Source organism: Lissotriton vulgaris, chromosome 2_1 (genome assembly GCF_964263255.1).
Source record: "Lissotriton vulgaris chromosome 2_1, aLisVul1.2, whole genome shotgun sequence".
Classification (NCBI taxonomy): Eukaryota; Metazoa; Chordata; class Amphibia; order Caudata; family Salamandridae; genus Lissotriton; species Lissotriton vulgaris.
Genome location: NC_141687.1, coordinates 313,078,537 through 313,105,337, shown reverse-complemented (window position 1 = coordinate 313,105,337; position 26,801 = coordinate 313,078,537). Strand labels below are relative to the sequence as shown.

The 26,801-nt window shown below is 44.1% G+C and overlaps 1 protein-coding gene across 2 annotated transcripts in view; it reads left to right on the top strand.

The window, feature by feature from the left end:
* ALDH3A2 (aldehyde dehydrogenase 3 family member A2) overlaps nt 1-26,801 on the top strand; it is a 391,270-nt gene that overhangs the window by 323,640 nt on the left and 40,829 nt on the right. The window contains exon 10 of one of the 2 annotated variants that reach the window (XM_086955006.1): nt 19,447-19,572. The exons of the other annotated variant lie outside the window; for it this stretch is intronic. Within the exon in view, the coding sequence (XP_086811132.1) occupies nt 19,447-19,530 (84 nt within the window). The 3' untranslated portion in view covers nt 19,531-19,572. The remainder of the gene's footprint in view (nt 1-19,446; nt 19,573-26,801) is intronic. 2 annotated transcript variants of the gene reach the window in all.

Below are 26,801 nucleotides of genomic sequence, written 5' to 3'. Positions count from 1 at the left end.
CGCAAAACAAACAAAAGGGTCTCATGGAAGGCGATGCGTCAGTTCCTTGCTTTGGGGGAGGCAGCGCACCTGTTCCTTACTGCAGCGCAGGGGAGGGGATACATCTGTTCCTTACCGGAGAGGAGGGGATGCGTCTGATTCTTACTGCATTCCAGTTACGATGCGACAAGATGGCGCCTCGATGTGTGGCGACGATCCGGTGCGATGCGACACAATGGCAGCTTGATGCGATGCGACGATCCGGTCGATGCATGAACGTTTGCAGCCGCACAGCAGGTGCTGCAACTGTTTTCTCAAATGCTTTGTGACCCGGTGTGGTTGCGGCACGCGTCTTCTCTGTGACTCGACGATGTGTCTGGAATCGGTGCTGATGCGATACGCTGCTTCCTCGTTTCGTCGATCTTGCTGCTCTAAACGGCAAACAACCTCTAGAGGTCCTAAACAGCAGCAGGCACCTCTTTGCAGGTTGGAATACCCTGCAAGGGAATTCAGGGGAGCTGGGGGTGAAGTCTTTGTGTCCCTGAGATTTCAGACAAAAGGCAAGCTCAGTTTCAAGCCCTTGGAGATCTTCCTCAGGATGACCAAGCAAACAGCAAATTCCTTTTTCTCCTTTCCTTGGCAACAAGTAACCACTGCAGGTCAACCCCAAACAGCAAACAGCACAGGGGCAGTAAACTTCCGTCAGCCTCTCCTGTTCTTTTCCTTGGCAAAGGTTCCTCTTTTTCCAGAAGTGATCTAAAGTTCTGCGGTCTGGGTTCCACTTTTTGTACACACACATCCTTTGTCTCTGAAGGCAGAGAGTGTCTTTTCCCAGCCAAAACCAGTTCTGGTGCAGCATTGTAGAAAGCAGACCTGGCCCAGGCAGGTGAAAGGAAGTCTCCTCCCCCTACTCTAAATTCAACTCCGGTCCTATTCAGCCCAGCCCTGACTCTTCAAAATGCTGGAGCCACAGCCCTCTCCCAGCTCCTGTCACTAAAGTCATGCAATGCACAAAACTAGCAAAGTTAGTTGGATGTTTCAGCAAGAAAATACATTCTTTCTAAAAGTGGTATTTTCAAACACAGAATGTTAAAATCACCCACACTAAAAGCTTTGACCCTGGGAGCAAGATAGGAAAATAAAGTTTGGTATGCCTGAACTCAGAATGTTAGTTATGTTTATAAGATGTAATAATCAAACTGCCCATACTGGCCTATGTGAACAGACAGCCTTGCAGTAGTGAAAAACGAAATTGGCAGTATTTCACTATCGGGACATGCCACACACACCAGGGCATGTCCTACCTTTTACATACAATGCACCCTACCCACAGGGGTACATTGGGCCTACCTTAGGAATGACTAACATGCAGAAAAAGGAATGCCAATTCGACATGACAGTCTGAGATTGCACGCAGGCTCTGCAATGGCAGGCCTAAGCTAAATTTTACAAGCTGCTTCTGTGGGTGGCACAATCAGTGCTGGAAGCCCACCAGCAGCATTTGATTTAGAGACCCTGGGCACATACTAGGGTATGACAAGTAAATCAAATAACCAATCATGGAATCCCTAATCCATACAACAATTTACGAAAGAGAGCCCTTGCACTTTGGCACTGAACAGCAGTGGCAAAGTGCCCAAAGCATCTAGACCAGCAAAAACAGATGAGGCAACAGATAAAAGTGGAAGGGAGAATCACACCAACTGTGCCAAGTCCAACAAATATTCAGTTATTAACTTTATTCGAATGATATAAAAACATCATAAAAGTATACAGGTTAAAAAACAATCATGTAATATTATTGCACAGGGAAAGTACATATCATGTCATTACTTAGTATCAAAAAACACAACTACCGGCAAATGTTAAGAGGGAGTATAACTAGAAAACCATACTTTTTCTTGCAGTAATCGATTTTAGAATGAAGGTTGCGGTTAAAAAACATAGGTCCGGACTAGCCAGTGAGAATAAAAGTTTCATAGAGTTTGTCGTAGAAGACAGAGAGTATTTTTTGAACAGCGGTTTTAGATAAAAAATACGTAGGGATTTATACAAAGGGCAAATTAACAGGAATGCAGGGTACTTTGCTTGGTAAGTCCATCACATGGACAAGGAGTGGTAGAATGGATTTTCCATCCAACAAATATTCTAATGTTTGTCACGTTCACAAAATAAGTAACTAAAGTTCTTTTTGCTGTATTCTTTCATAGTCCTATGTTTTTTAATATTGTACTTTTTATTAGGCCTCTAAAGTCTGGGTTTATTTTTAGGTTTTGCTTGCGCAACGCTTGCACTGTTCTTGCAAAATCTCTTGTATTTATTGTATCTTAAAACGGGGTTCCTAATAGTTCCTGAGGGCCGAATTACTGTGTCCATCTGGTGTTGTGTTGAACTTTTTGTTTGTTTGTTTACTTTCCCGGACTGCTCGCATTGAAACAACTGTTACATTCCAGATCTTTTCATTGGTATGCCACTGAGGAGTATTCATTTTATCTCACTCTACAATAATTTATGTGGGCTTACGTTCTTGATTTGATTTTATGACTTTGTTTTCTGTAGTTATATTACTGTGCCTGCACGAACCATGTGAAGATCTCGTGTCACTCTTCCCCTATTGTTAGAACTGGACAACACTGCCATCTACTGGTTATTTCTTTAATTGAATATAAAAATGACAGTTTCTAACTGACACTTCCTTGCCTCTTGCCATTTGTCATCTAGCATTATCCGTATATCTTTCCCATTCCGTTTCAATTTGGTTAGCATGTGTTTGGCATTAATTTGTATTATTTTATATGTCCACAAAACTGCATATCCTCCATCATGTGATTCAATAGACGCTTTTCGAGCAGAGGATAATCTGTTGCATGTTCCTCTGTTACCACTATGGTGTAATGCAATTAAAGATAACTAAAGAATTCAGCCGTAAGCATCTCTAACTCTTATGTAGCTGGGAAAAGGAATACAAAGCATTTAGTCCCCATTTTTAGGTCGAGCCTAGCCTAGCGCAGCGCGTATGCAGTGCGCTAGGAAAACTACCTTTTGGAATCACTCTGGACTTTTCACACGCACATTTTTTCTATTGGACTTTGTGTGCGTCTTTCTATAAAGACAGCACGCAATTGAGCAAAGGCGGGTGCATGTCCCACCTGTCACAGGAAATGAATCCGCCGATGGCTTGCGGTTATGAGCAGGGGCGCCATCTGTTTGTGATTATACTCCACTTGGTGCGTTCGCGGTCGCCGCGCTGCCCCGTTTAAGGTAGGCTTTTCTGTTGTTTGCTGACAGAAATTGCAGCAATGTTGTCCTTCGGCTGAAAATGCCATGTCTGTGGCTCCTCACTTACTCCTACTTCTCCCTGCACTTCATAATGACTGTCCCAAACCCCGTGCCTTTTTCCATTTTCTTTTCATCCTTAGATTTTCTTTTTTTTACCCCTTTCGTGTTTTACCTCTTTCTTTCACTCCTTTTTCTCCACTTTTTTCTTTTTCCTTTCTCCTTCTAGCCTAACCAGGTCGATTGTGTGCGTCTCTCATACTCGCAAAGCTGTTGTGGACTTCCTGACACGCGGCTTGTGACGCAGCGAAGGTACTTATTTATACAGTGTTTTGCTTTTCGGAGTTTAGCTGTCCCGATAGCATTCGACATTGGAAGGGCTTGATAAATCCAATAACGTACCAGATAAGGACTGACCACAGGCTTCAAACATTTGTCAAACTAAGCATCAGGGCTCTCACACAAACAAGGGTGCGCATGCACTTCCCAATGCCACTTCAGAAACACAAACTGGTGTACACCCATGTGAAAAGGCTCGTTTTCACACCCTCACTTATGAGCATACAGCATGCGTGCACACCCACAAAAATCACAGATGTACATGCAGGAACAAATAGATTCTCATGCACAAACAAACATTTGAGATTCAAGCATCCTACCCCTTCCCTCACACACACGGAGGAAAAAGCAGACACGTACATGCACATGCCCACAAACCAAAATGAAGACACACACACACATTTAAACTAGTAGACACACATAGTTACAGACACTACCCCATGCACACACAATTAGGAGGTGGATGCCGGCTTGCAGGTCTGAAACCAAGGAATTACCATGATGATTTTGTGCGTATTGACAAATGTATTTGCAGACAATATCTTTCTTCCTTTTTTTTTTTAACCATTTTTATTGATTGCAAGAGAGAATATTTACAATACTGAAATCGCATTAATTATGCATACATATAAGAAAAAAGAAACTGTACATATAGTATTCATTGTATATAAGAGAAAACAGAAAAAGAAGAATAAAAAGAAATAGTAAATTACAATAAGTACATAAAGAAAACAAGCGTGCCGGTAACGCAATACAATCATACATTTAGTTTATAAATGATCCCCATATTTTTTCCCTTTGTTCTAGTGCTTTTGGGCCTCTTAGTTTAGCCAGTGATAGCTCCATTGTATAGATTCCATGAATTAGATACCACCAATCCATAACGGTTGGGGGTTCTTTTGATATCCAGGTTCGCGCGATGGCCAATCTCGCACAGGAGAAAATGATTGTTATTAAATTCTTAAAATTACTATTATTATCTTGTATATCAAGTAAGATTAAGTGGGCAGATATGGCCGGAAAAGTTATTTGTTTTTTATTAAGAACCTCAGTTATTCCTGCCCAAAAAGTTGAAAGTTTCGGACATTGATAAAGCATATGTTCAATAGCAGCGGCTTCTTTATTACATTTTGGACATTTGGTACGTTCATTAGAAGTATGGCCAGATGTCCAGTTTGAGATTCTCTGAAGGTGTATAGTATAATTGGGTGATTGTCCTATAGAATTGTAGCCCTAAATTTGAAGAGTGGACAACTCTTTTTATTTGTTTAAGTGAGCTCGTAATCTGGTTGGAGTTGATATTAATTCCCAGCCTATTAGTCCATTTGTATGCTATCTTCCCACAATCGATTTGGTGAGATTCGAATAAATACATTGAAGAATGTCTGATTGTTCAACGCTCACAATTTTGTTTTTGTTAATCAAAAAATCTTGTAGCTGTATGTATTTAAAATACATGGGATCTTTAATCTTATATAGTATTTTTAATGTATTAAAGCTTAGAAGACCTTCTGAACCATAAAAATCTCCTAAAGATTTAATACCATGATCTAGCCATTGAGCACCAGCGCCATCAGAGAAAATGTTTGGTAACCCCGGGTTCCCCCATATTGGTAGTTCAGCGTTGAAAAAGGGAATTTTATTGGTGTCTATAATTTGATCCCAGATTCTTTTGATGGCTCTAACAGTCTTGAATTTAACTCTTTTGTAGTAGTTTGGGTCATGGACCCGAAATAAGAATTAGTTGCTTTGTGGCCCTAGCATGAATTGGTGATAAAACAGAGGAGTTTCTTTGGACAAGAGGATTCGTATACGTGAAATAAAAGTAGCAAAAAAGTAAATTTTTAGTTCTGGGAAGTTTAATCCTCCTTTTTCAATAGATAGTTTCAGTGCCGTCATTGACCTGCAGGCTTTTTTTGTATCCCCATATATAATTGCTACAGATACTTTCTATCCTCTTAATGTAAGATTTATTCAGTTGTAACGGAATTGATCTAAACAGGTAAAGTATTTTTGGTACTATTTTCATTTTAATTGTATTGATGCGTCCGATCAAACTAAGTGGTATTTTATGCCAATTTTTGAGAGTGGATGTAATATCCTTTAGTAGGGGGTCATAGTTTAATGAAATGATTTTATCAATGTTCGAAGTAAGTTTCACCCCTAGATATGCAGCGTCAGGGCATAAGCCTATTATCGGTTGAAATGGTTTATAATTCGCTATCACTTGAGTTTTATTAACATTTAAGCGATAACCTGATATATCGCCGAAATCACTAGCGTCCTTAATTATATTAGGCATAGCTTGTACCAGTTCGGTGGTAAAGATGGCAATGTCATCAGCGAAAGCTGTAATTTTTAAGGTATTGCCTTCATGTTCTATTGGAATAATACGGTCTTGGATCGTAAGAGCATTTAGGAATGGTTCTAAGGCTAAGGCAAAGAGCAAGGGTGAAAGAGGACACCCCTGTCTAGTACCCCTTTTTATCAAGAAACTATCTGAGTTATTTCCTAGATAGCTTACTATAGCTGTTGGTGTTTCGTATAGGGATTGTATCCATCTCAAGTATTGTCCCTGTATACCAAATGATCTTAATGTTGCCCATAAGTACTTCCACCCCACTCGGTCGAATGCTTTCTCAGCATCTAGCATAACCATTCCGAGTGGGGTGTGAGTAACCGCCTCAACATCAAAAGCAGTTATTGCGGTGTTAATATGAGCAGTACGGTCTCTCCCCACCATGAATCCATGTCGTTGGCAGTTAACCAGATCGGGCATTATAGGGGCTAGCCGGTTGGAAAGTATTTTGGCGAAAATGTTTGCGTCAGTATTGATTAATGAAATTGGTCGGTATGATCCCTGTTCTTCCGGTGGTATGTTTTTTTTCAAAAAAAAAATAATTTTTGCTATGCGCCAAGAAATGGGGGTGCTACCTGTTTCAGCTATAGAGTCTATCACCTGATAAAACAAAGGAAGTAATTCTTGTTCGCAGATCTTGTAGATCTCTATAGGCAGATTGTCTTCGCCTGCGGCCTTGCCGAAAGGGAGTGAATATATAGCCTTTTTTATTTCTTCCATTGTGATTTTAGTATTGAGTATTTTGTTTTTTTCCGAATCTATTCTTGCAGGTCTATGAATTTCTAGATTGGATTCTATTGTTTCTAACGTGGGTGTATTCTCTGGAGTATATAGATAGCAGTAGTATTTGGCAAATTGTTCTAAGATCTGTTCTGGTTTTTGATAATTTTTAGAATCTAACCCTTTTATTATTTTTATGGTGGTTTTAGCCTTTTTATCGGCTACTTTATAAGCCAACATTTTTCCAATTCTATCTCCCCCTTCATATTGTGTTAAGTTATATTTATGTATTTTGGAGCTATATTTTTCTCTAAGTTTTCTTTAGGACTGCTCTTAATGATATTAGTGTTAGTGTTATCTCTTCAATATTGGTGTTACCTTGTGTAATAGCATTTGCAAGTTCTTGTTCGGCTACTAAAATATTGGAAGTGGCTAGTTTTTCAACTCTTCTCTTGTCTGCGTTATCCCGAAATATATATTGTTGTGTATAGTCTCTAATACTACATTTACAAGAGTCCCATACATCGTTAACAGCAGTGGAATTAATATTTAATGATATATACTCTAGTATGTGGTTCTTCAGACCCAAGATGAATTTAGGATCCGTAAGTAAGTATCTAGGGAATGTGAATTGGCGAATAGTTTGTTTAGTATCCAAAATTTTGAATTCAAACAGTATCGGATTATGATCAGAGGTAACTTTGGGACAGATTTCTATTTCGCAATCAGTTAAAATATTATCAGTTGTCCATACCAGATCGATCCTAGAGAGAGTTTTGTATGGGGCGGAGAAGTAGGTGAAACCGGGAATGGTAGGATATTTAGTGCGCCAAACGTCTTTCAAATTATGCATCCTAGCTAGTTCCTCTATGGCATATCTCACTTTCCTCATCCTATTTCTAGTACATTTACTTGTAGAATCTATAGTATAGTTCATAACTCAATTAAAATCCCCCATTAACACCAGTTCCCCATCCCAATCAAGTAGTTCAATAGTCAAGTATTCATACAGTTTAGGTATATCAACATTTGGGCCATAGATAATACAAAATACATAGCATTTTTGATTAAATTGCAGTTGAGCTATTGCCCACCTGCCTTTAGCATCACTAGTAGTTTTGGTGACATTTAGTTTTAACCATTTCTGTTTCAGAATAGCAACTCCTCGGTTGGTTGTCTCTATAGTTGAACAGATAACAAGATCATAGCCCATTGGTGATAATAATTTGCGGACACTGTATCTAATGTGAGTTTCTGAGAGGAATACCATATGTGGTTTGTACATATTAATTTCTTCTTGTACCAGTTTTCTTTTACATTTATTATTAAGACCGGCAACATTCCAAACCAAACCTCTAAGAGAAGACATAAATTATAATGGTCTCACTTATTCGTCTCCATATATTAAGTTCAAAAATCTTGTTATACTTTTTTACATATTTTTCTCTCCTGCAATAGTTCCCCCCCCCCTTCCCCCTACCCCCTGACCACCCAAGTGGGTCAGTCCCACCCAACCCTCCCCACATCTTGAAGACCCCCGAGTGGGAGAAGCTTCTCCCACCCTTCCCTCCCTTCCATTCTCCTAGATCCCTCCCCCTGTACCTACCCGGAAGCATCCCCCTATCTTCTGCTGCCGCTTATGGGGCAGCCAGCCAGAGAGGATTCCCTAGGAACCCCAACCCTCTGTATTGCTCTCATACAGAAAGACAAATTACCCAAAACTATATAACAAGATTCAGAAGAGAAGGAAATTGCCCTAGTCAATTGTAAACACATATAGCACCAATAGCAGATTAGCAACATAGCAAGTTAGGCTAATGTATCTTATTTTTTCCCTCTCTCCTTTTTTCCCATTATTTTCTTAATTAAGATTTTGATTTTGAGTTCATTTTCGAAAGAAAATGTTCCGCCTCTTTAATGTCATGAAAAAAATAATTATGGCCAGACATAATAACTTTGAGGCGGGCCGGTTCCTGTAAATAAACCCTTGCTCCATGAGACTTAATAGGGTCAATCAATTTACGTAGGCCCCACCTTCTGTCCATAGTTACTTTGCTCAGATCTGATTTTACGAAAAAAGTTAGGTTATCAATTGTCACTGGAGTTCTTGGTCTGGCTTTTATTGAAACTGCTTGCCTAAGTAAATAATTGCCAAAATAGATTAGAAAGGGCCGTGAGTATTTGCTCTCCTGGGTTCTGGGGATAATAGGAAGTCTATGTACTCGCTGAAGTTGAGAGTCCCAGTCCCAGTCAGATAGATCCGGAAAAGCCTTTTGTAGTATTTGTACCATATAACCCCTTGCGTCAGCTCCCTCAGATCCTTCAGGTATCCCAAAGAGTCGCAGATTCTGTCGCCTCTGCCGATTTTCCAAATCTTCAACTTTGCTCTTCAGAGTACCTATTTCTTCATTTTGTCGATCCGATAAAGCCGTAATAGTGGCAAGCGTTTCCTCCACTTCAACAACTCTTTGTTGTATTTCCTCAATTTCTTTTGTTACACCACTCCGTTTGTTAGTGACTTCCTGAAGAGAGCTGTGAATTTTAGTATTGTCCTCCCGTAGTTGTCGAAAATTGTCTTGTACCTCTTGGCGATGATCCATTAGTGTTTTTAAGATTAGATCTAAAGATGAGGCATTGACATTACCAGCGTTGGCCGAGGGAGAAGCCAGTGGAGGAGAGATAGTAGATATTAGGGCTGAATCGCTATGAAATGAAGTAATTACAAGAGGTTTGTCTTTCTGAATATTCCCAATACTCCCCATAGTATCGATATTGCCGTCAAAAGTATTTCCAGTAGATAGTATAGGAGCAGGAGCGGAGAGATCAGTTGTAGGAGGCAGCGGCAAGGGAAGAGAGTCTGAGCCTGTACTAGATAGGGCAATGCTCCCGAGGAGAATAGTCTGCGTTTTTTTAATAAATTTTTTTTAGACTTTCATCTGCAGCAAAATTATCTGCTGGTAAAGTCGGGGATAATTTTCTTGTTTCTCTTTTTGAAGCTTGAAACCATTTACTCAGCGGGCTCTAATCTGTAAGCAATTTTCCTCCAGCAATGGTTGGTATTAATGTGTTTAATAAGGCTGCAGGGATCATATTTCTCCCCCTTTCTTAGTTTTGTTTTTTGCCTTTCCCCTTTTTTTTAGGGCTGAGGATCTGTTAGTCTTTAGTTGCACAGAGCTATTCTCTATGTCCTCACATGTGTCTTTTCCCCCCTCGGTATCACCTCTCTCAATTATCTCCTCATATTCTGGGTCATCAGAGTTAACCTCCAAGAATATCTCATTATCAGTGCCATCATTTCCATCGGCGCCGTCAGCGCCATCAAAAAGATTGTCTTTTCTCTCGTGAATTATAGTCGGATCTAAGCCCAGTAAAGGGTGAGGAGATTGAGCAGGTTGTAGACCAGGTTTAGTAATAGCATACGTAATATGGGCCTCTGCCACCGTGTTCTCGTTATGTTCTGCCTTGCCCAGCTTGTCCGCCTTGTACGTAGCACTCCTACCCACCAAGTCTGACATCGCTTTGCCTTCTTTATCAATAGATTTATCAGATTTATTGGTGGATATTCCTGCTGCTTCGTTTTTGTCTTTACCTTTGTCTTTATCTTTGTTTTTAATAGCTGTTGTGGTAGAGCTAGTTTTGTTGAATGTATCTGGAGAAAGTTGAATAGCATGTTGTTTGTCAAGTTGCCTATCAGTGTGCCGGGGTATCCTCGCTACCACTGCTGGTGAAATTGGTTTGAAAATTGGTGAGGTCTCCTCGCCCGCTCCATTTTTCATGGGAGTGCCTTTAGTTAATTTACTCTTGACGTTTTTGGGTGCCATTAGTGCAATATGCCTGCTTTATCCCTTTAGCGTAGTAAAGCTGATTGCGTAATTGTTTAAATCCGAGATTGCTGTACTATACTAATGTTAAAATACCAAAGAGCAATAGCTTAGTGATCCTTCTCCACCAAACGTCCAAACAGTCAAAATTGGGCAGACCTTGAATTTCGGGGCCTGTTCCAAGTTCCAGTACAGTCACTTTAGTCTTACTGGCAGCTCAGGCTAAACACCTCGGGTAAAGCAGATAAAGCACCTCAGAAAAATCAAAAATCAAAAGCGTGCTTTACCTGGTGAAGTCGATCAGTTAAGGCAGCCTCTCTAGCCTCTCTAGTTCGGTGACCGGCCTCTCTAAACACAGTTTGCCGGCTTCGAGTCTATGGGAGAATGTCTGCCTCCGCCTCCGCTTCTAATGCCGTTGAACACCTTCGCCTGCATGAATGTTCCAAGCGTTCGCAGACTTTTTGACTCCTCCTCCTAGCAGTCTGCCTCAGCGGCTTTCTCGCAGCCCTCCAAAGCGCCACCGAGCCCGAGCCAAGCCAGACAGAGCAGTAAGTTTTCGTGTTCCAGATGTCGGTTCCGCAGTGGCAGCCCACAGCAAGGTACGGAGGGTAAACCGACTTCCTGTTAATCGCGCCGGTAACTTTGTAGCTCTACAGCGCTGTAAAGAACTTTTTGTAGCGCGAGGCACCCTTCGTTAATTTGAAGGATCGTTTTTCCTCCTTCAGCAACCAGAGCTTCCCAGGAATCAGGCCATAAATATTACAGGAGCATACTTGGCATACTCGGCATTTTCGATCACTCAATCGTTGAGAGCTCGAGGGGTTGAGGGTTCACAGCGGGAGCATCCTCTCCGTGGCCTCGTCACACCGCCATCTTGCTTCCACCGGAGACAATATATTTCTTCCAAAGCTTTTGCTCACCAATGTATTATGCACTCCTCTAGGTCTCTAAATGTACGTAGAGCTAGACCAACAATATTGATATTGGGGTATTCTGGTTGTCCATATATGAAATGTATTTTGAAGATACGAGGGGTCAACAAAGTGAAGATTGGGTCAAGAAGAATAACGATTACAGTATTTTCCATGCCTGTGCTGGTTCATTTGTAATTTTCACGTTTCATGCCTCTGAAGTGAATGACTTAGGCCCCAACCTTCCCGTAAAGTTTACCTAGGTTTGAATAATCGGAACAGGGAGCTGCCATTAAGAGAAAGTTGCACAAATTAGCAGGTGAACTCACCAAGCCTGAATTCATACTGACTGCCGCTGTGAAATATTGCACCCATGTTTCGCTGGGGTCTGTCAGCGGGTGTCTCTGTATTTCCAATTTCTGTCAAAGTGATGGTAGAAAGAACAAGAAGGAGCTCTTTGGTTTGGGTGACATGGTTTGTTGTGGGCAAGTGGCTCCTTCCAATGAAGTCTTCCACCAAAATTATCATCATGCCGTTGCAACAAAAAAAAATTGTAGGAAGCTGATGTCTAATAGCAAGTGCTTCAGCAATTACACAACACAACCAATGTTTATATTGGCTGTTTCTGCTCTGTGAACCCAGTCTTTGGCTATCAAAACAAGTGGTTAGAGGCGGCAGACCCGGTTTTGTAGAATAGAAACATTATAGACTGTTACTGTCAAAGTGTTAAATGTGATGGATAGAGAAACGGAGGATCGGAAGGGAAACCAATACCCGCCATGTCTGAGCCAGGGTGCTCATGGGAAAATAAACCATCCGCATGTAAAATAAGCACTGGCATAGCCAATAGGTCTCCCCTTATAAGTGGTTAGTCGTGCAGTACATTATCCTGGGTGGTGTCCTGCCATGGATTGAAGCATTATCAGGCTTATCTGCACCACTTTTGCCTTTGCTATATTATGTGGCAGAAATCTGATGTATTTCAGGTTTAAAATTACGTTTTAGCTTGCTAGCTCAGCTTGGACATTTGGTCTTAAAACTAAGCCAGACCCCTGGCTCTGCTATTCTCATGAATCCCATGGCTTTTACAGCTCTGTCAGAAGTACATTTGATATGCGCAAAGGATGAGGTCCCTGTCATCATAACATACCAACATTCCTCTATTAATACCACCTAAAGAGATTTAATTGGGCCGGGTCCGTCCAGATCTCGACCTGGTAGTAAATAAAAATGAACATCGTGTAGGTCTGCAAATAGCAGAGTTGTAATTGTATTTATGTAGCGTTTACTACCCCTGACTAGTCGTTTAAGCGCTGCAAAACTAAATGCACATCTTGACTGCATTTAGGAACGCCAGAAATAGGAACGCATAGATGGGGACCTAGGGGGCATAGCCACTGGTGCATCTGCCGGGACACCCGGCGGAGAGGGGAGCCAGATCTGTTTTTTCCTTCTTTCATGCTCTGTTTATGATTTCACGTTTCCGTAGTTGTCTCCCCAGCTGCCCCCATTTACTTGGAGAGGGTCTCGTCTCTTTCCATGATCTAACACCCCTACTACTGCCTTACTACAGCTTCACCTACACTACAACAGGTAGGTACTTATATTTCATTTACAGGGCACTTTGTAAATTAATACTTATAAAAACCTCATACACAGCAAAACGACTTAAACCTACTAAAGGCGAGACCTATTGGCTATGCCAATGCTTGTTTTCTCATGTTAGCAATTCCAATTGTTTACTTTTCCCGGTATTTGAAACCTACGTTTTTGACCTCCTTCATACATATTTCCATCCATAATGGAGTTTCATGGATTGCTTTTTTCCATCCTGTGCCACTGGTGGTCCTGTCTATCTTGTTACCACCTTTGTTGGAGAGAGCAGGGATAGGAGTGTCCTTCCCCTGAATTGATCGTTCCGCTATTCCTTCCACCTTATTGCAAATTTAGCTATATTAAGAGATGGTTCACTCTGATCCGTAAAAACCCACTCGTTGGTTATTCCCTAATAATAATTCTGCATATCAGTCAGGGAGATTCCCCCATCATAAACCGCTTAAAGAGGATCTGCAAGGAGATTCCTGGTGCACCACCCTCCCATAAGGAATCCTGTAAAATGTGAAGTGCATTTAATAAATAAAAGTCTGTGACCCACAAGAGCACTTAGTAAATCCACAAGCGCACTTTCCGAAATATCAAGAAATCAAGTGCATTCTATCATGTTATAACACTAGTAGAGACCGTGGGGGAGTCCACCAAGGAACAGTCTCTGCCCACAATGATCAAGTAGCCGTTCCTAACTTAGCAACAAAAAAAAAACACTCTTTTCAGTTCTTGCTGCAGATATGCTCAGCTATTTAAAGCCATCTGTATTTATGTTAAGTGGGGGAGTAGTGTTGGTTTTGCGCTGCCACTCACGCTCAGCGTACAGTATCCGCTTTCCCCAGTTAATTAAAAAACCCGAGAACCAGCTGAAGACCTGAAATATTATCAAAAATAGAGTTTTTGGTTTGTAAGGCTTGTAAAATGCAACAAGATATTGTCTCCCTGCAACCTAATTTTGTCTTTCCCACTCCAGGCACCATCTCACAAACGGAGCAACCCATGGGCATGCACATATCCATGTAGAATTTGTCACGGAATTTAAATCCCAGAAGGTGGTGATCCAGAGGATGTAAAGGCAGCAGCCGAAAGGCAGACTCAAAATCAGATTTGGCTAGCAAAGCCCCGGGGCCCAAAACTTTAGCATATCCACTGCCTGGTACAAGGAGGCAAATTTCACGCTACAGGTTTCCTCATTGATGTCATTTAATGACTTGCCTCTAGGGGCTGACAGATTGTGAATCAACCTGAACTCCCCCTTCTCCTTCGGGACCACTCCAAGGGGCGAGCAAACAAAATTATGCACAGGGATGTGGTCAAAAATACCAGCTATTCTGCCCAAGCGCAAGTCTTTTTGAATTTTTGTAGCTGCAACCCTCAGATTGGTGCTTACAGAAAGTTGATTTTTAAACTCAGGTGCCCCTATGTAATTCAATGCAGGAATCCTGAAGCCATACAAAAACCTTTCTTGTAAAGTGCTAGCTGTGGCTTGATCTGGGTACATGTTTAACCAAGGGGTCATCGCCATAACATCAATGAGTAAGTGTGTTACCCGTTGTGTCCCCGCCTCAATACTGTTTCTTCTTTCCCCTATAACCTGCTTTCTTGAGACATTTAGATTCTGGGTGAGAAGGGTTGTTGCAGATAGAACATGCATGTCTGAACTTACAAGTGCCTTGGACCCTGGTGCATGTCTGTCTATTAAAATCCCAACATGTCCCTTTCTGTCCCCCCACCCCCCTGTCCCTGGACTAGGGCTGTGCCCGTGGTTTGGGGCGACCTAAAGGGCTGTGACGTTTGAAATGTGTGACCTTTGTTCAAATGTTGGACTGTTACCCTGCTGCCCCGGCCCGAACTGCTCCACCCATGATAGCGTGTCAACTCTGTCCAAGTAAAGTGATGGGTCAACTGCTTTCGCCTTCCTGAAATTCATGTCATAATCTTTCCACCCTACGCCCCCATATTTGTCCTGCTCTGGTAACAAGCCATTTCTGCTTGTAAATTAGGTGAACGCGCGCCTATTATCGCTATAAATACAGAGAAGGCCATAATCCAGTTGCTCAAACTCTCCTCTGCCCTGAATTTCAACAGTTCAGCACGCCATTCACTAGGAAGCATCCAATCTTTCTGTTTCCTTGAAAACTCCATTTCCCTATCATCCACCATTAGGGAGAAAATATAAATGTAAGCACCAGACCATACCAATTCCTTCACTTCGCGTGTTACAATTCTGGCTAAATGCTCACTTCCTGTGAGTAGCTCATCCTCGCCCAGCAATGGCAATGTCACTTCCTTACCTGTTGCCACCACTCCAGCGGGCTCCGTCACTTTGTCTTTTCCATTGCTGGTCGCTGGCAACTCTTTGTTGTCTCCTGCTAATGGCACCACCCCTGTTGGTTGTGGGTGAGCTGGAGTACTCAGTCCTTGGCCTGAAGTCCCGCCTGGAGCTGCAGTAATCTTTGCCACCAATTTCTTTGCCTCTGCCAACGGGTCCTCCCCTACTTCTTTTGCCCCCACTGACATTGGCAACATCCCCCCCTTCCTAGCCAAGGGAGAACAGCCACAATCTGCCCCACTAGCTCCTGTGGGACCTGATTGATGTCTGCTGGCACTGTGACGGGAGTAGGGACCACTGGACTCTGAACCGGTAACGCTGGACTCTGTGTGGGCACCACAGGAATTGGTGTGGGGACAGACGGGAATGGTGCGGGTGCCACCAGATTTGGCGTGGGCACCACTGGGACAGGTGTGGGGACCAATGGGTTACTTGTAGGGATCACTAGTATCAGTGTAGGGCTCACTGGTGTTACTGGAACTCCCAAGGGACCCTCACCCGATGCGATTTCCCCTACAGGCTGACATGGCATGGGGTCTTTATCCTGATTCTTCCCCTTCCTGGGCCTAACTCGCCTGGGGAGCAGAACTAATTCACCCCTGGGTTTTGGGGGCACTATGGTTCGCTTAGGCCTGCCCACCGCCTGACTCTGGCCATTCACTCTTTATTTGAGCTCTGCAAGGCTCTGGCCCAGTTTCTCTACCTTTCCCCATCTCCTATCCATTGTCACCATCCTGCGCATCATTGATTCCAACATATGTTCCATGCGGGAATGCTTCGCGCCACATTTACTTGCCATAGCCCCTGACCCAACAGTTGCAAGATAACTTATAGCCTGATAGGGAATAACACTGCAAAACAATGTTATCTGTTACCCAAATAATTCCTCTCGCTGAGAGCTTCCTCACACAGTATGCCTGGCCTGGGAAAATGCCCCGTACCTTACCTGAGCACCGTTGGGGGTAAACAAACCGGCCGTAAGCACCACGCAACTGGAGCCGCGCCACACCAGCTAGCCTTGGTGTTGGGCGAGTAATCTCGAGCCCGGCGGCCCACAGAAGCAGTGAAGTGCAGGCCTGTCTGTGTCCTCTTAAAGCGATGTTCCCCGCATTCGCCTCTTGATGCGCTGCCCTGGTGAATCCCTTTGTTTCGACTTCTATAATGATAAATCAAAACGTTGTCTTACACACTCGGCACCCAACTAATGATGGACCCTGTTGTAACCTCTGGCCTCTCACAACAATGTATTCAACATGAAGCCCGGACATCAACTATGCAAATAAGGCACCTCCCAAATCCAGTGACCATTTACTTCAAAACTTACAGCATAGCGCCCCGCATATCCCCCCTGCTAGCTGTTTAAAAAACAAACTGCACCGTTCCAATGACTAAATGTATTGGGCACCCAATTACTCGTTTTCCATAGAGTGCTTCCACTTGTATATTTTTGCCACAACACCACTCATCTACCTGTGGCCCAAGACACACACGGATAGCACACACCCTCTTCTGCCTAATAACATTTTAGTTAGCACTGGAAAATTGTCACTTAATTCAACACCTTTCCTGGAAAACCATCTCCCCATAGCCTGCTGAAGCTCTGACCAACAGTGCTAATCGGGCCCATGCTGACTCCCAACTGACTTCTGGTGCACAAAATAATGGGGCGCCCGAGCACACAAAGTATTTAAACAATTTGACCTCCCCTCGTGGTGCCTCCGTAGCGCGTGTGTGCGCTTAGAAAGACCCAAGCGTCAAACTAGCAGCGTCGACTGGACAGGCTCTAGTGCTACTGTGCTCCCGATCTCCCCGCCTCGCTTTCAACGCCACGGAGTACCTTCGCTGTCCACCGCCGCTTGTTTCCGGCGCGAACCTGCAGAGGGGGAAATAAACAAGAAAACGCTTGCCGCCCTCCTAAATGACGACACGATCACGATGTCCACCGCAGCTCTCTGCCAAACGACACCTTGCTCCAATGCGATCCTCCTGTTCACCTGCAAAACAAGGAAAAATAATTACAGCCTCCTAGAGCCTGGGGGGGCAGACCGCGCAGCGCGGGGTCAAAGAGACGGACTCCCGTGCTCCACGGCCTTTTAAACCCCTTACTCACGGTTCTAACCGGCCTGACCTTTGCTCTCCTGAAGCGATTCAATCACTTCTGGGTCATTGTGGAGCCGAGGTTCCAATCCACGATCAGGCGCGCCCGCCTCCTCATTGTGACGCGGCGTGGCGCGCTCACTGCAGAGAGCGGGTGGGGGGGGCCTTTGCCCCACCATACTTGCGGCGGGGCTGATGCCAGCCCCGCCTTTCTTTTCTTAACTTGGCTAAAAAAAAACACCCTTTTCAGTTCTTGCTGCAGATATGCTCAACTATTTAAAGCCTTCTGTATTTATGTTAAGTGGGGAAGTAGTGTTAATTGTGCGCTGCCACTTGTGTTCAAGGTACAGTATCCGCTTTCCCTAGTTAATTAAAAAACCCAAGAACCAGCTGAAGACCTGAAATATTATCAAAAATAGAGTTTTTGGTTTGTAAGGCTTGTAAAAAGCAACAAGATATTGTCTCCCTGCAACCTAATTTTGTCTTTCCCGCTCCAGACACCATCTCACTCCCCTAATTATGCATCTTTTTGTATCCCACATGCAAGCGCCTTGAGCACCACAGCACAAGGAATTGATGCTGTGGGAAACCCTGTCTGGTACCTCTATTATATAAGGGGTGAGGCAACCTTCTGTTTAACGTAACCCTAGCATTGCTAACCTATGAAGCAGCTTAATCCATGTCACTTGTCTTGAGCCCAATCCCATTTTCTCAAACACCCATAATACTTAGGACAATTCCGCAGAATTAAATGCCTTTTTGGCATCCAATGACAGAATAAACAGAGTATGCACTACCTCACTCTCATTACGCTTGTTGAATTTCCACATTCTATCACAATGCCTTTTTTTAGCCATCAGTAGTGCGAGGGAACACAGGGTGAGTTTTGCTCTGGCGAAGTCAGCATCATTCAGGATGCTTCATATGATATTGTGTAACTGCAACAAATGCTGGACGGAATGGTGATTGATTCAAACTTTCTCCCCCAGTCAAGAGATCTGGGTTAAATCCATCATTCTTTTGCCCACTACGCCCCCCCAGTTTGGACCCATCCATATGCAAATCAGTCTTGACCCTGTTCCTCATGGGAACAGTCCAGACCGAACTGCCAAGCCAGGTCCTCCCTGGACCGGAAACAAGCATCCTGGGACCAGTTTCGGGGTATATCGCCCTTCATCAGTCAGGGTAGCTTGAATCGTTCATATGACATTGTGGCATCCGCAGGACTGAAGTTTCAACTGTGTGGGAGAGTTCTTGACTATTTTGTCCTAAATTCTGCACCCTCAAATTGTGTATAAGAAAGTGTCTTCTTCTCTCTCCCTGTACTTCAGCCAGTCCGCTTTTGTTAGTAGGCCCACCTTCTAAAGCCTACTGCTATCACAGGAGTCCAAATGTAAGATTTTCAGCTAGATCAGTCCCAATCAGTCGTATTACTCCCTCCCTTGGATGCATTAATGCAGCTTTCCTGTGATTGTCCTCAGGATGGCCTACATCTTTTCCATGAGAGGGTCTAAGACGAAGTAAACGGCCAGGCATATTATTATTTAAAGTTTCACAGCTGCCTAAACTCTGTTTTTTGTCAAACTCAACATTTTAAGCAAGCATTCACAGTCCACGCGCCTGGGTTGACCGGCATCCTGCTCTTTGGATTGGTCTCTGGTAAACCCGACCAGTCCAGAATGCAGGGTGCTACTTAGTCCATTAAAATGGGCTGTGCATATCATTGCCTCATTCTCCACATAGAATACAATTCTTGCTACAGGCTAATAATGTGAAGGAGCTATGTAACAAAAGGGCTAGAGTTACTAAGGTAAGTATTTCTTTCCACTTGATATACTTTCTAATATAAAAGTAAAAATGAAGTACCTTTTTATTAGAATGCATTTATCTTAGCTGCTCAGTGAAGGTCCCTTAATAGAAAGACAAATTCCAATTTTGTATTGGATGTATCACAAACCTTGCTGTATGACATTTGTAATAATTTGTAAATCGTTTGGGTTTTCTCAGAAATACCATTGGGTGCTGAAAGGCAAAGCACTGTTGCTTTTGCTGCCTCTTCTCAGAGTTGATGGGCTCAGTAAGCACAAGTGAGCAGCAGATTTCAGAGTTCGGCAAATGGAGTGTTGCTTGGAGGTATGGACTGTAGTTTCATCATGTTAGCGATCTGTGTGGCACATGCTGCTTTTCTGTCACTGCCTGGCTTTTCATGCCGAGGCTTTACAATGTACTGTGGCGTTTTTTATTCCAGCGCTTGGCTTTGTGTGCCAATGCTTTACAATGTACCGTGGCGATGTGTTTGGCATATCGGATGCAAATGCAGCTAAAGGTCTGTGAAAAATTGTGAGGTTATGGTCTGTTGTCAAATGTAGAGAGAAAGTGCTGGTTTGGTTTAGCTGATTTAAATTATATAGTTTGAAAGAGTTTTCCTGATTTCTTGGAGAGATTGATGGTTGCTCCACATTTAACATCCTTTCTCATGCGGACATTCATAACTCCAGACACCGGTCTCTCATATTTAGCTGAGTGATACAGCCTTCGAGTTAAGACTTCACCCACCATATTTCATTACTTTTGAGAAATACACCGAGGTCAGTAGCTCAAAGCCCTCATTTTAGTTGCCCACTGGCTATGGTAAAGGTACGGGTATTGTTCATGTGGTTCAGCCACAGCGAGCCAGCTCCAGTGAAAGTTTCCCACATATTCAGCTGCGCGTTTTTAGGGCACCCCATAAAGCATAATTGGAGATTAGCGCCCATGATATTAAGGATATGCAAATTAACCCTGGAATGGCAGTTTTCTTGACGTTGCTGTTACAGACAAGTACAATTTAAGTAGAAGTTAAGAGTGCATTGAAACTTAATTCGTCAGTTTTGCAGCTGATCTATCCTGGGAGCAACACCAATTTCATACAAAGATGAAAAATGACATAAAACGAACAAGCTATATAAACAAATTACCTGCCTTTATAACAGCTGCCAAGCTTTTGAAACTGGATAGGTGGGCGTGTCATCTGTACAAATTAGAACATTTTGGCTAGAGAGATATGATGATAGAGATGGACATGTGCACCTCGTTGCACTACTGCACCCCCTTCCTCGTTGAAATAATGCTCCAACTTCCTCATGGCATTGCTGTTTTTTGCTCTTAATTACACTATTGCACCTCCCTGTTCATAGCACTACTGCTCCATCACCATGGTACCTCCTTCCACGTCTACACACTTGCTCCTCCCCCCATGTACCTTGACGACCTCCCCCTCCACTGCCAGGTACACCTCGCCCTTTCCATTCATTGTTATTTAATACAGAGGCATTGGTCTGCCTGTTGTGTGCTCCACTGCTGAAATTCAACTCTGAACCTTAATCTTCGTACTTGCTCTAACCTGTCCTAAATCACCTGCCTGGGCAGTAAGCACATCCACAGCTACCTACCCTTCCCTCTATTGTACTTCGCTTTACTCAAAACCTTCCTTGCACGGGCGACACTGCATTCATGCAAATCTCCATCCATGCATAGGTGCCTTATACGCCTTGGCTTCCAATCTCATGCCTTTTAATCGAATACATACCATGGGAGTAGCAACACCAGCACAATTCTTATCATGCACAGCACTAAAACCATTTGTCTAAAAATGCTTTCCAGTGCCTCATCAGTGGTAGGAAGCAGTATACAGATGCAAGTAGAATGAAATACAATCAATTTTCCCACATATATATTGTGGACTTGGCCTGTGGGCATCAGACTTTTTTTGTCATGGGAGCAGAACCAGACAACCATTCACAATGTACATAGCATAAACAATCTCAGACAGATTAGAGCATAGACTGAAGAGTGAGAGAGGAATGGTGTTAGACCTGACAGCCTTAGAGTGGTGTTCCCCCAACATTATGCCTTACTCCTCCACTTTTTCTGAACTCGTTTTGTCATTTGTCCCAGTTAGGTCTGGAAGAAAACACTGCCATTTTACATGTACAGGGTCTTTTCTAAAATTGTCTTCACTTTTACACGAAGACTTGTCACACATTTGCATCGGTGACAATCTGGATTAGTTTCTTAGAAACTACACTTGCTTACAAAATCAACTTTGGAAGAGCACCATTGTTGGACCTGTCAGCCAAAGGGTGGTCTTCCCCTACCTTTTTGCCCTTGCGCCTATCATTTTCACTGTACCTTTTTGTTGGACCTATGACTCTGGGCGCCTCACCACTGCTAAATAGTGCTGAGGTGCAGGTGCTCTCCCCTAAAACTTTGTGACGCTGGCATATCTGCCGTAAGCCCCTGCTACTGCAGTAAGGTTTGAGTCTCCATAGGCTTGCATTGGGAACCCCCCTTATGGGATAATTTCTAATAGGTCTGTCATGTTTGGTCTTGTTGGACTCTGGGCAGCGAACCCTTTCCAATGATATATGGGGTTTGGGCATTACTACGCTAGGGATCCCACTTTTAGAAAGTGGACCTTTTCCTGCCTACACTTAGATTGGGCACTGTAGACACCCCCTCCCCTCTGCATACTGATAGCTGCCCGGGTTGGGAGGTGGGAGTGGTGATTCACATATTCTTCCCTGGGATGGGCTGTGATGGGCTGCCCACTGTAACCTTAACGGCCCTGTCTCTCGTCACTGTGACAGCAGGTCAGGGAAGGCAGGGAACATACCAGAACTCCCTGGACTCTTCCAGAAGCCCCTGCCCCCAAACCCTTACAGAGACTTCTACGACTTTCTAGCCCCTAGACTGTAAGATTTATAAGGGAGGGTCCTGGCCTCACTACTTTGTTACACTCCTGGACTACACGGAATCTCTTCTGGAGTGAGGACTGCTTCGCCAGGAAGGATTACCACTTGGAAGGAGGCTGACTGCTCCAAGGAACTGCTGCCCCTACTTGCTGAGCTGCCCTACTGCCTGCTGAGCCTGCCCTGCCAGGGAGACTCCACCAGGCTCATAAGAACTGCCTTTTTGAGACTGCACTCTTTTTTTTAACGAACACTACCTTTCTTTGGATAACATAGTCATAAGGCCTGCCTTTCTGGGACAACAACATTTGCAGGATTTGCCCTACAGCGCTGCGCCTGCGTGCAATCTCTCTGGCCCCTTGACCTTTAAAGGTTGGGACGTGGATGGCAATTGTGGAGAATTAGGAAGGAGCAACAAGCGGTCATAACCATGCGCTCTGGATGCATACAGTGTGTGTGTCCCTAATATTACGATATTTGAAGCGCTTTTCAGATGCAAGAGACTTTCAATCTAATTATTGCTTGATTTGAACTCTGCAGCTTAAGGATGATGTAGGTCCCCGTTGGGTCTGCTGAAGTTGGAGGGGCCTTCAGTATCTGGTGCTGACAAGTAAGCTTCTTCATGACTTTGGTGTAGTGCTGATCGTAATCTGAAGATAAGCCGCCCGCAGCCATAAGGAAATCATTAAACCCTTACCTAGAGGGTTATACTGCTGCAACATAACTGTCCCTAAGCCATAAGGCAATCGTTAACCCCCTACCTACAGAGTTATCCTGCTGTAACATAACTGTCCCTATTGGCCTGGCAGAGGTGAAGAGGAGGGACGTGGCTGCCATTTTTAACTTTTTCCCCCCAGCTGAAATCTTCCTAATAATCCTACCAGGACTGTGCCTGACCTTAAGATGGCATCTGGAATTCATTCGGTACATGGTTTCTCCTCCTCCCCACCCCCCCAAATCTGACATTCTCTTAAGTACTCCTAATCTCCATCGTGACAGCAGAGTCCTAACACTATGTCCAACGCCCGGTGGAGCTGCTCTATCCAGCTATTGAGGAGATCAGCCTTGGTTCATCCCCTGACCCTGGGCACAGTTTTTCTCTGCATCTCCATGTCTCGCCCCCCCACCCCGCCCCCATATCGTATTTATGTAACTCTGCTTTTTTCCTTGTCTCCTATCTATCTATTTGTTCCCATTTAGCACTCTTTCTTTGTCCTACTTCCTTTACTCCTACCCCTCTCACCTGAATCTTTCCCCTTGCCCGCTACACCGCCTAGCCCCCTGTCCTTTTGTGCCCTTTGACTAAGCGCTCCTTCTCCCCTTGTTGGGGAAAGATCCACTATTTATACTCTGGAGTCTCAGCCAGCCCACTGAAAGAGTCCACAGCGCCTAGGGAGGCACTCACAGTTGAGGAATGGTATGGCACCCCTTGCCAAAGCACTCCCTCTCCCCTTTTTGGGAAAGGATCCAGTACCTTTGAGAGAGTACACTGTGTATAGGGAGCCTCTCGCAACAGAGATGGGGAAATGATACAACTTACCCTGTGATCACAGCTTACTGAACTTTGGACACAGCTCTGACTCGTCTACCGGTTTGTGTCCCCATCATCCCTCCCTCCTCTTACCATGCCGTGTCTCTCACCCTCCCCTCCTCTTCCTTCCTCCATTCTCTGTCTACCTCCCCTGCTCTTTCCCCCTCCTCCCCTCAATCTCTCCCCTTGCCTGATTTTACCCTTACGTATATGTCCTTTGTGTTTGTCTAAAATTACTTGTCACTATGTTGCCAGGCTCTAATAACTGTGTAACCTTTGTAACAATGTAACCTGCAATTATGGTCTGATACTCATGTAAAGCGCTCTGATACCTCCGGGACTAGCCAGCGCTATATAAAACCTTTAAAATAAAATAAATAAATAAAATAAAGAAACTGCCCCTGTGACACGGCACCTGGGACTGCCTTATCCCACGTAGGGGAAGCTGCGTTTGTGCCTGGGAACTGCCCCTGTTGTCACCTCTGTTAGCGTGGGTGACTCATGAGTTGAATTGCTCAGTTTCACCGCCGCCCCCAAGGGGGACAGGATTGTGCTGAGAAGCGTTGCCCAAGGACTGAGAGCTGTTACAAAGAAGCTCTGTGTGGGGGCTGAAGGATTGAAGCATATCACCAAAAGCATCCCCCGCAGCGCTGTGCATGGGCGCCTGCTTCTCCTTGTTTTTCCTTACCGCTGACTGGAATTGAAACTGACCATCGGAATCACCGCCGCTAGTCCGGCCCCCTGAACGCGCTGTGCACTGGCAGAGTGCTGTATGTACTATCTTCACCACTGCGGGCCCGGGGCCTGAATCCACAGAGAAACGCAGTGACTGAAGAGCGCTGAGGGCCAGAGATCATGGCAGCCGGTCGGGAACCTCGGGACTCCGGTGAGGATTCCCCTCCGTGACGTCAGGCTCTCGCCGCGCTGGGATTGGGCGCCGGTGTGAGAGTTGTCCTGGCAACAGGAGCATCATCAGGGAAGCGGTGTCAGACTCGGAAGGAGAGCCCCCCTGCTCCCCTGTGCAGCCGCGCCAAGGACCGTGTGCCCATGAGGAGCCGACTCTCCAGGTAAAGGCGCTTCCTGCCGCACTGCTTTGTCTTGTGTGTGTGACCGGGAGAGCCTTGGGAGTTGGTGGGACAGCGCAGATACCCTGGGCATAGTAAACGGCGCACTGCTCACCTACATAGTGCAGTAACTAACTGAACCTTATGAGACTTGGTGGCATTATTTAGACCCCTGACTGCAGTGTGAGAGGCCCTGCACGCTAGAGAAAGCGCCCAAATCAAAAGACCTCAGTACTCTAAGCTCATAATCTGTTTTTCCATGGGGCTCTCCCCACCACTTAAGAGACTGAACTGGTGATATCCTTTCTGTGTGGACAGTGTCCTTTAGCAAAGACTCACCTAGGCCTGTGCATCTATGGTTATCCTGTACAAGGGAAATCCTTAGCCCATGTGAATTTCATTAGTACTGGTCTTGCCTGGAAATTGGATTCCTTGTATAATTGATCTGACCTGGAAACTGGATTCCTTGTATTATTGATCTGACCTGGAATCTGGATTCCTTGTATTACTGATCTGGCCTGGGAACTGGATTTATCTGATTATTGATCTGCCTGAAACTTAGATAAATATATTTTTATTTTTATACTTCATTGGTGTAGTGTATTTTTCTTTTGTGCATATTTTACTGTAAGCTTTGGTGTGTTGCACAAATACTTTACACATTGCCTCTGAAGTTAAGCCTTTCTGCTTTGCGCCAAGCTACACTGTCGGAAGCGGTGGTCCGCATACCCCGGGTCAACTAGAGACCCCATGCCACCTTGACACAGTGTACAAGGTTTATGCATACATTGGGCAAATGTGCTTGTTGTTTTTGTACATATGGCAAACAATGGCAGTGTGATTAAGATCTCGGCCCAAGGCAAGGATGTCTTTTGTTATAAATAATCATCTGTTTCCATGCCATTGGCAAGGTCTCTACATGCTGATGCTTTGGCCCAGCAGCCTGCTGATTTCTCTATGAGGGTTGTCCAGCTTGTGACCATGACAGGGGCCGGCATTCTTTCCCTTGAGGCAATAGGGGTTGGTATGGGGATTCTTGACAAAACACATACGCATACCCTAAACACTTAGGTTAGGGGACGTATAGTAGGAGTACGCCAGATTTCTATATTGTTTTATATGCTTGTAATAATTGTTTTAGCACAATAGTGGAACTTTTCATTCCGTTTACTGTCCTAATACTTCTGATCACTTTGATTTTTGGTGAGCTAGCAGGCCTATAGGTTGACATATCCTGAGGGGTTGTATGGAATCTGTCTGGCACCATTGCAACAGTTATGCTGTCCACAAACTCTGGGGTCGAAATTACACAACAGTGTTTGCTGGTATTAAGACTCAGCGCACTTTACCACTGCTAATCAGTGCTAAAGTGCTTGTGGTCTCAAGTAAACAGGATAATATTGGTTTATCCCCAATTGGCATATTTCATTTACTTCTAAGTCTCTTGTAAAGTGCACTACATGTGCACAGGTCCTGTAAACTAAATGATATTGGTGGGCCTGCAGCACTTACTTTGCTGCCCATTTAAGTAGCCCTCTAACCATAGCTCAGCCTGCCATCGCTGAGCCTTTGTGTGAAGTTACATGACCATGTCGACCTGGCAAAATAATCCTTTTAGCCAGGCCCATGGGTAGACCCTGGACAGCCCAGAGGGCAGTGTGCAATGTATTTAAAAAGGAGGACGTGAACTTTTAGGTTTTACATGCCCTTTACATTTGTTTTTCACTACTGTAGTGCCCATAGCTTTCATAGGAGAACATCTGGATTACCTTATTACACTTTATAGGAGTAATTTCCAAAGGGAGAGATATAACTGATTCAAGTTTGATGACTCTATAATCACAAAATCCAAACTTATGGTGAAGTCCGATTTTAAATTGCAATTCTGGAAAGGCCTATTTTAGAAAGTTGGCATTTTCTTACTTTAGCTATTTGGTCCCTGCTGCCTGTCTCTGATCATGTCTGGAGTGGGTGACAGCTGGAGTTTGTGTATTCCCCCTAGATACCCAGACACAATGGAAGGAAATGACCTCTGTG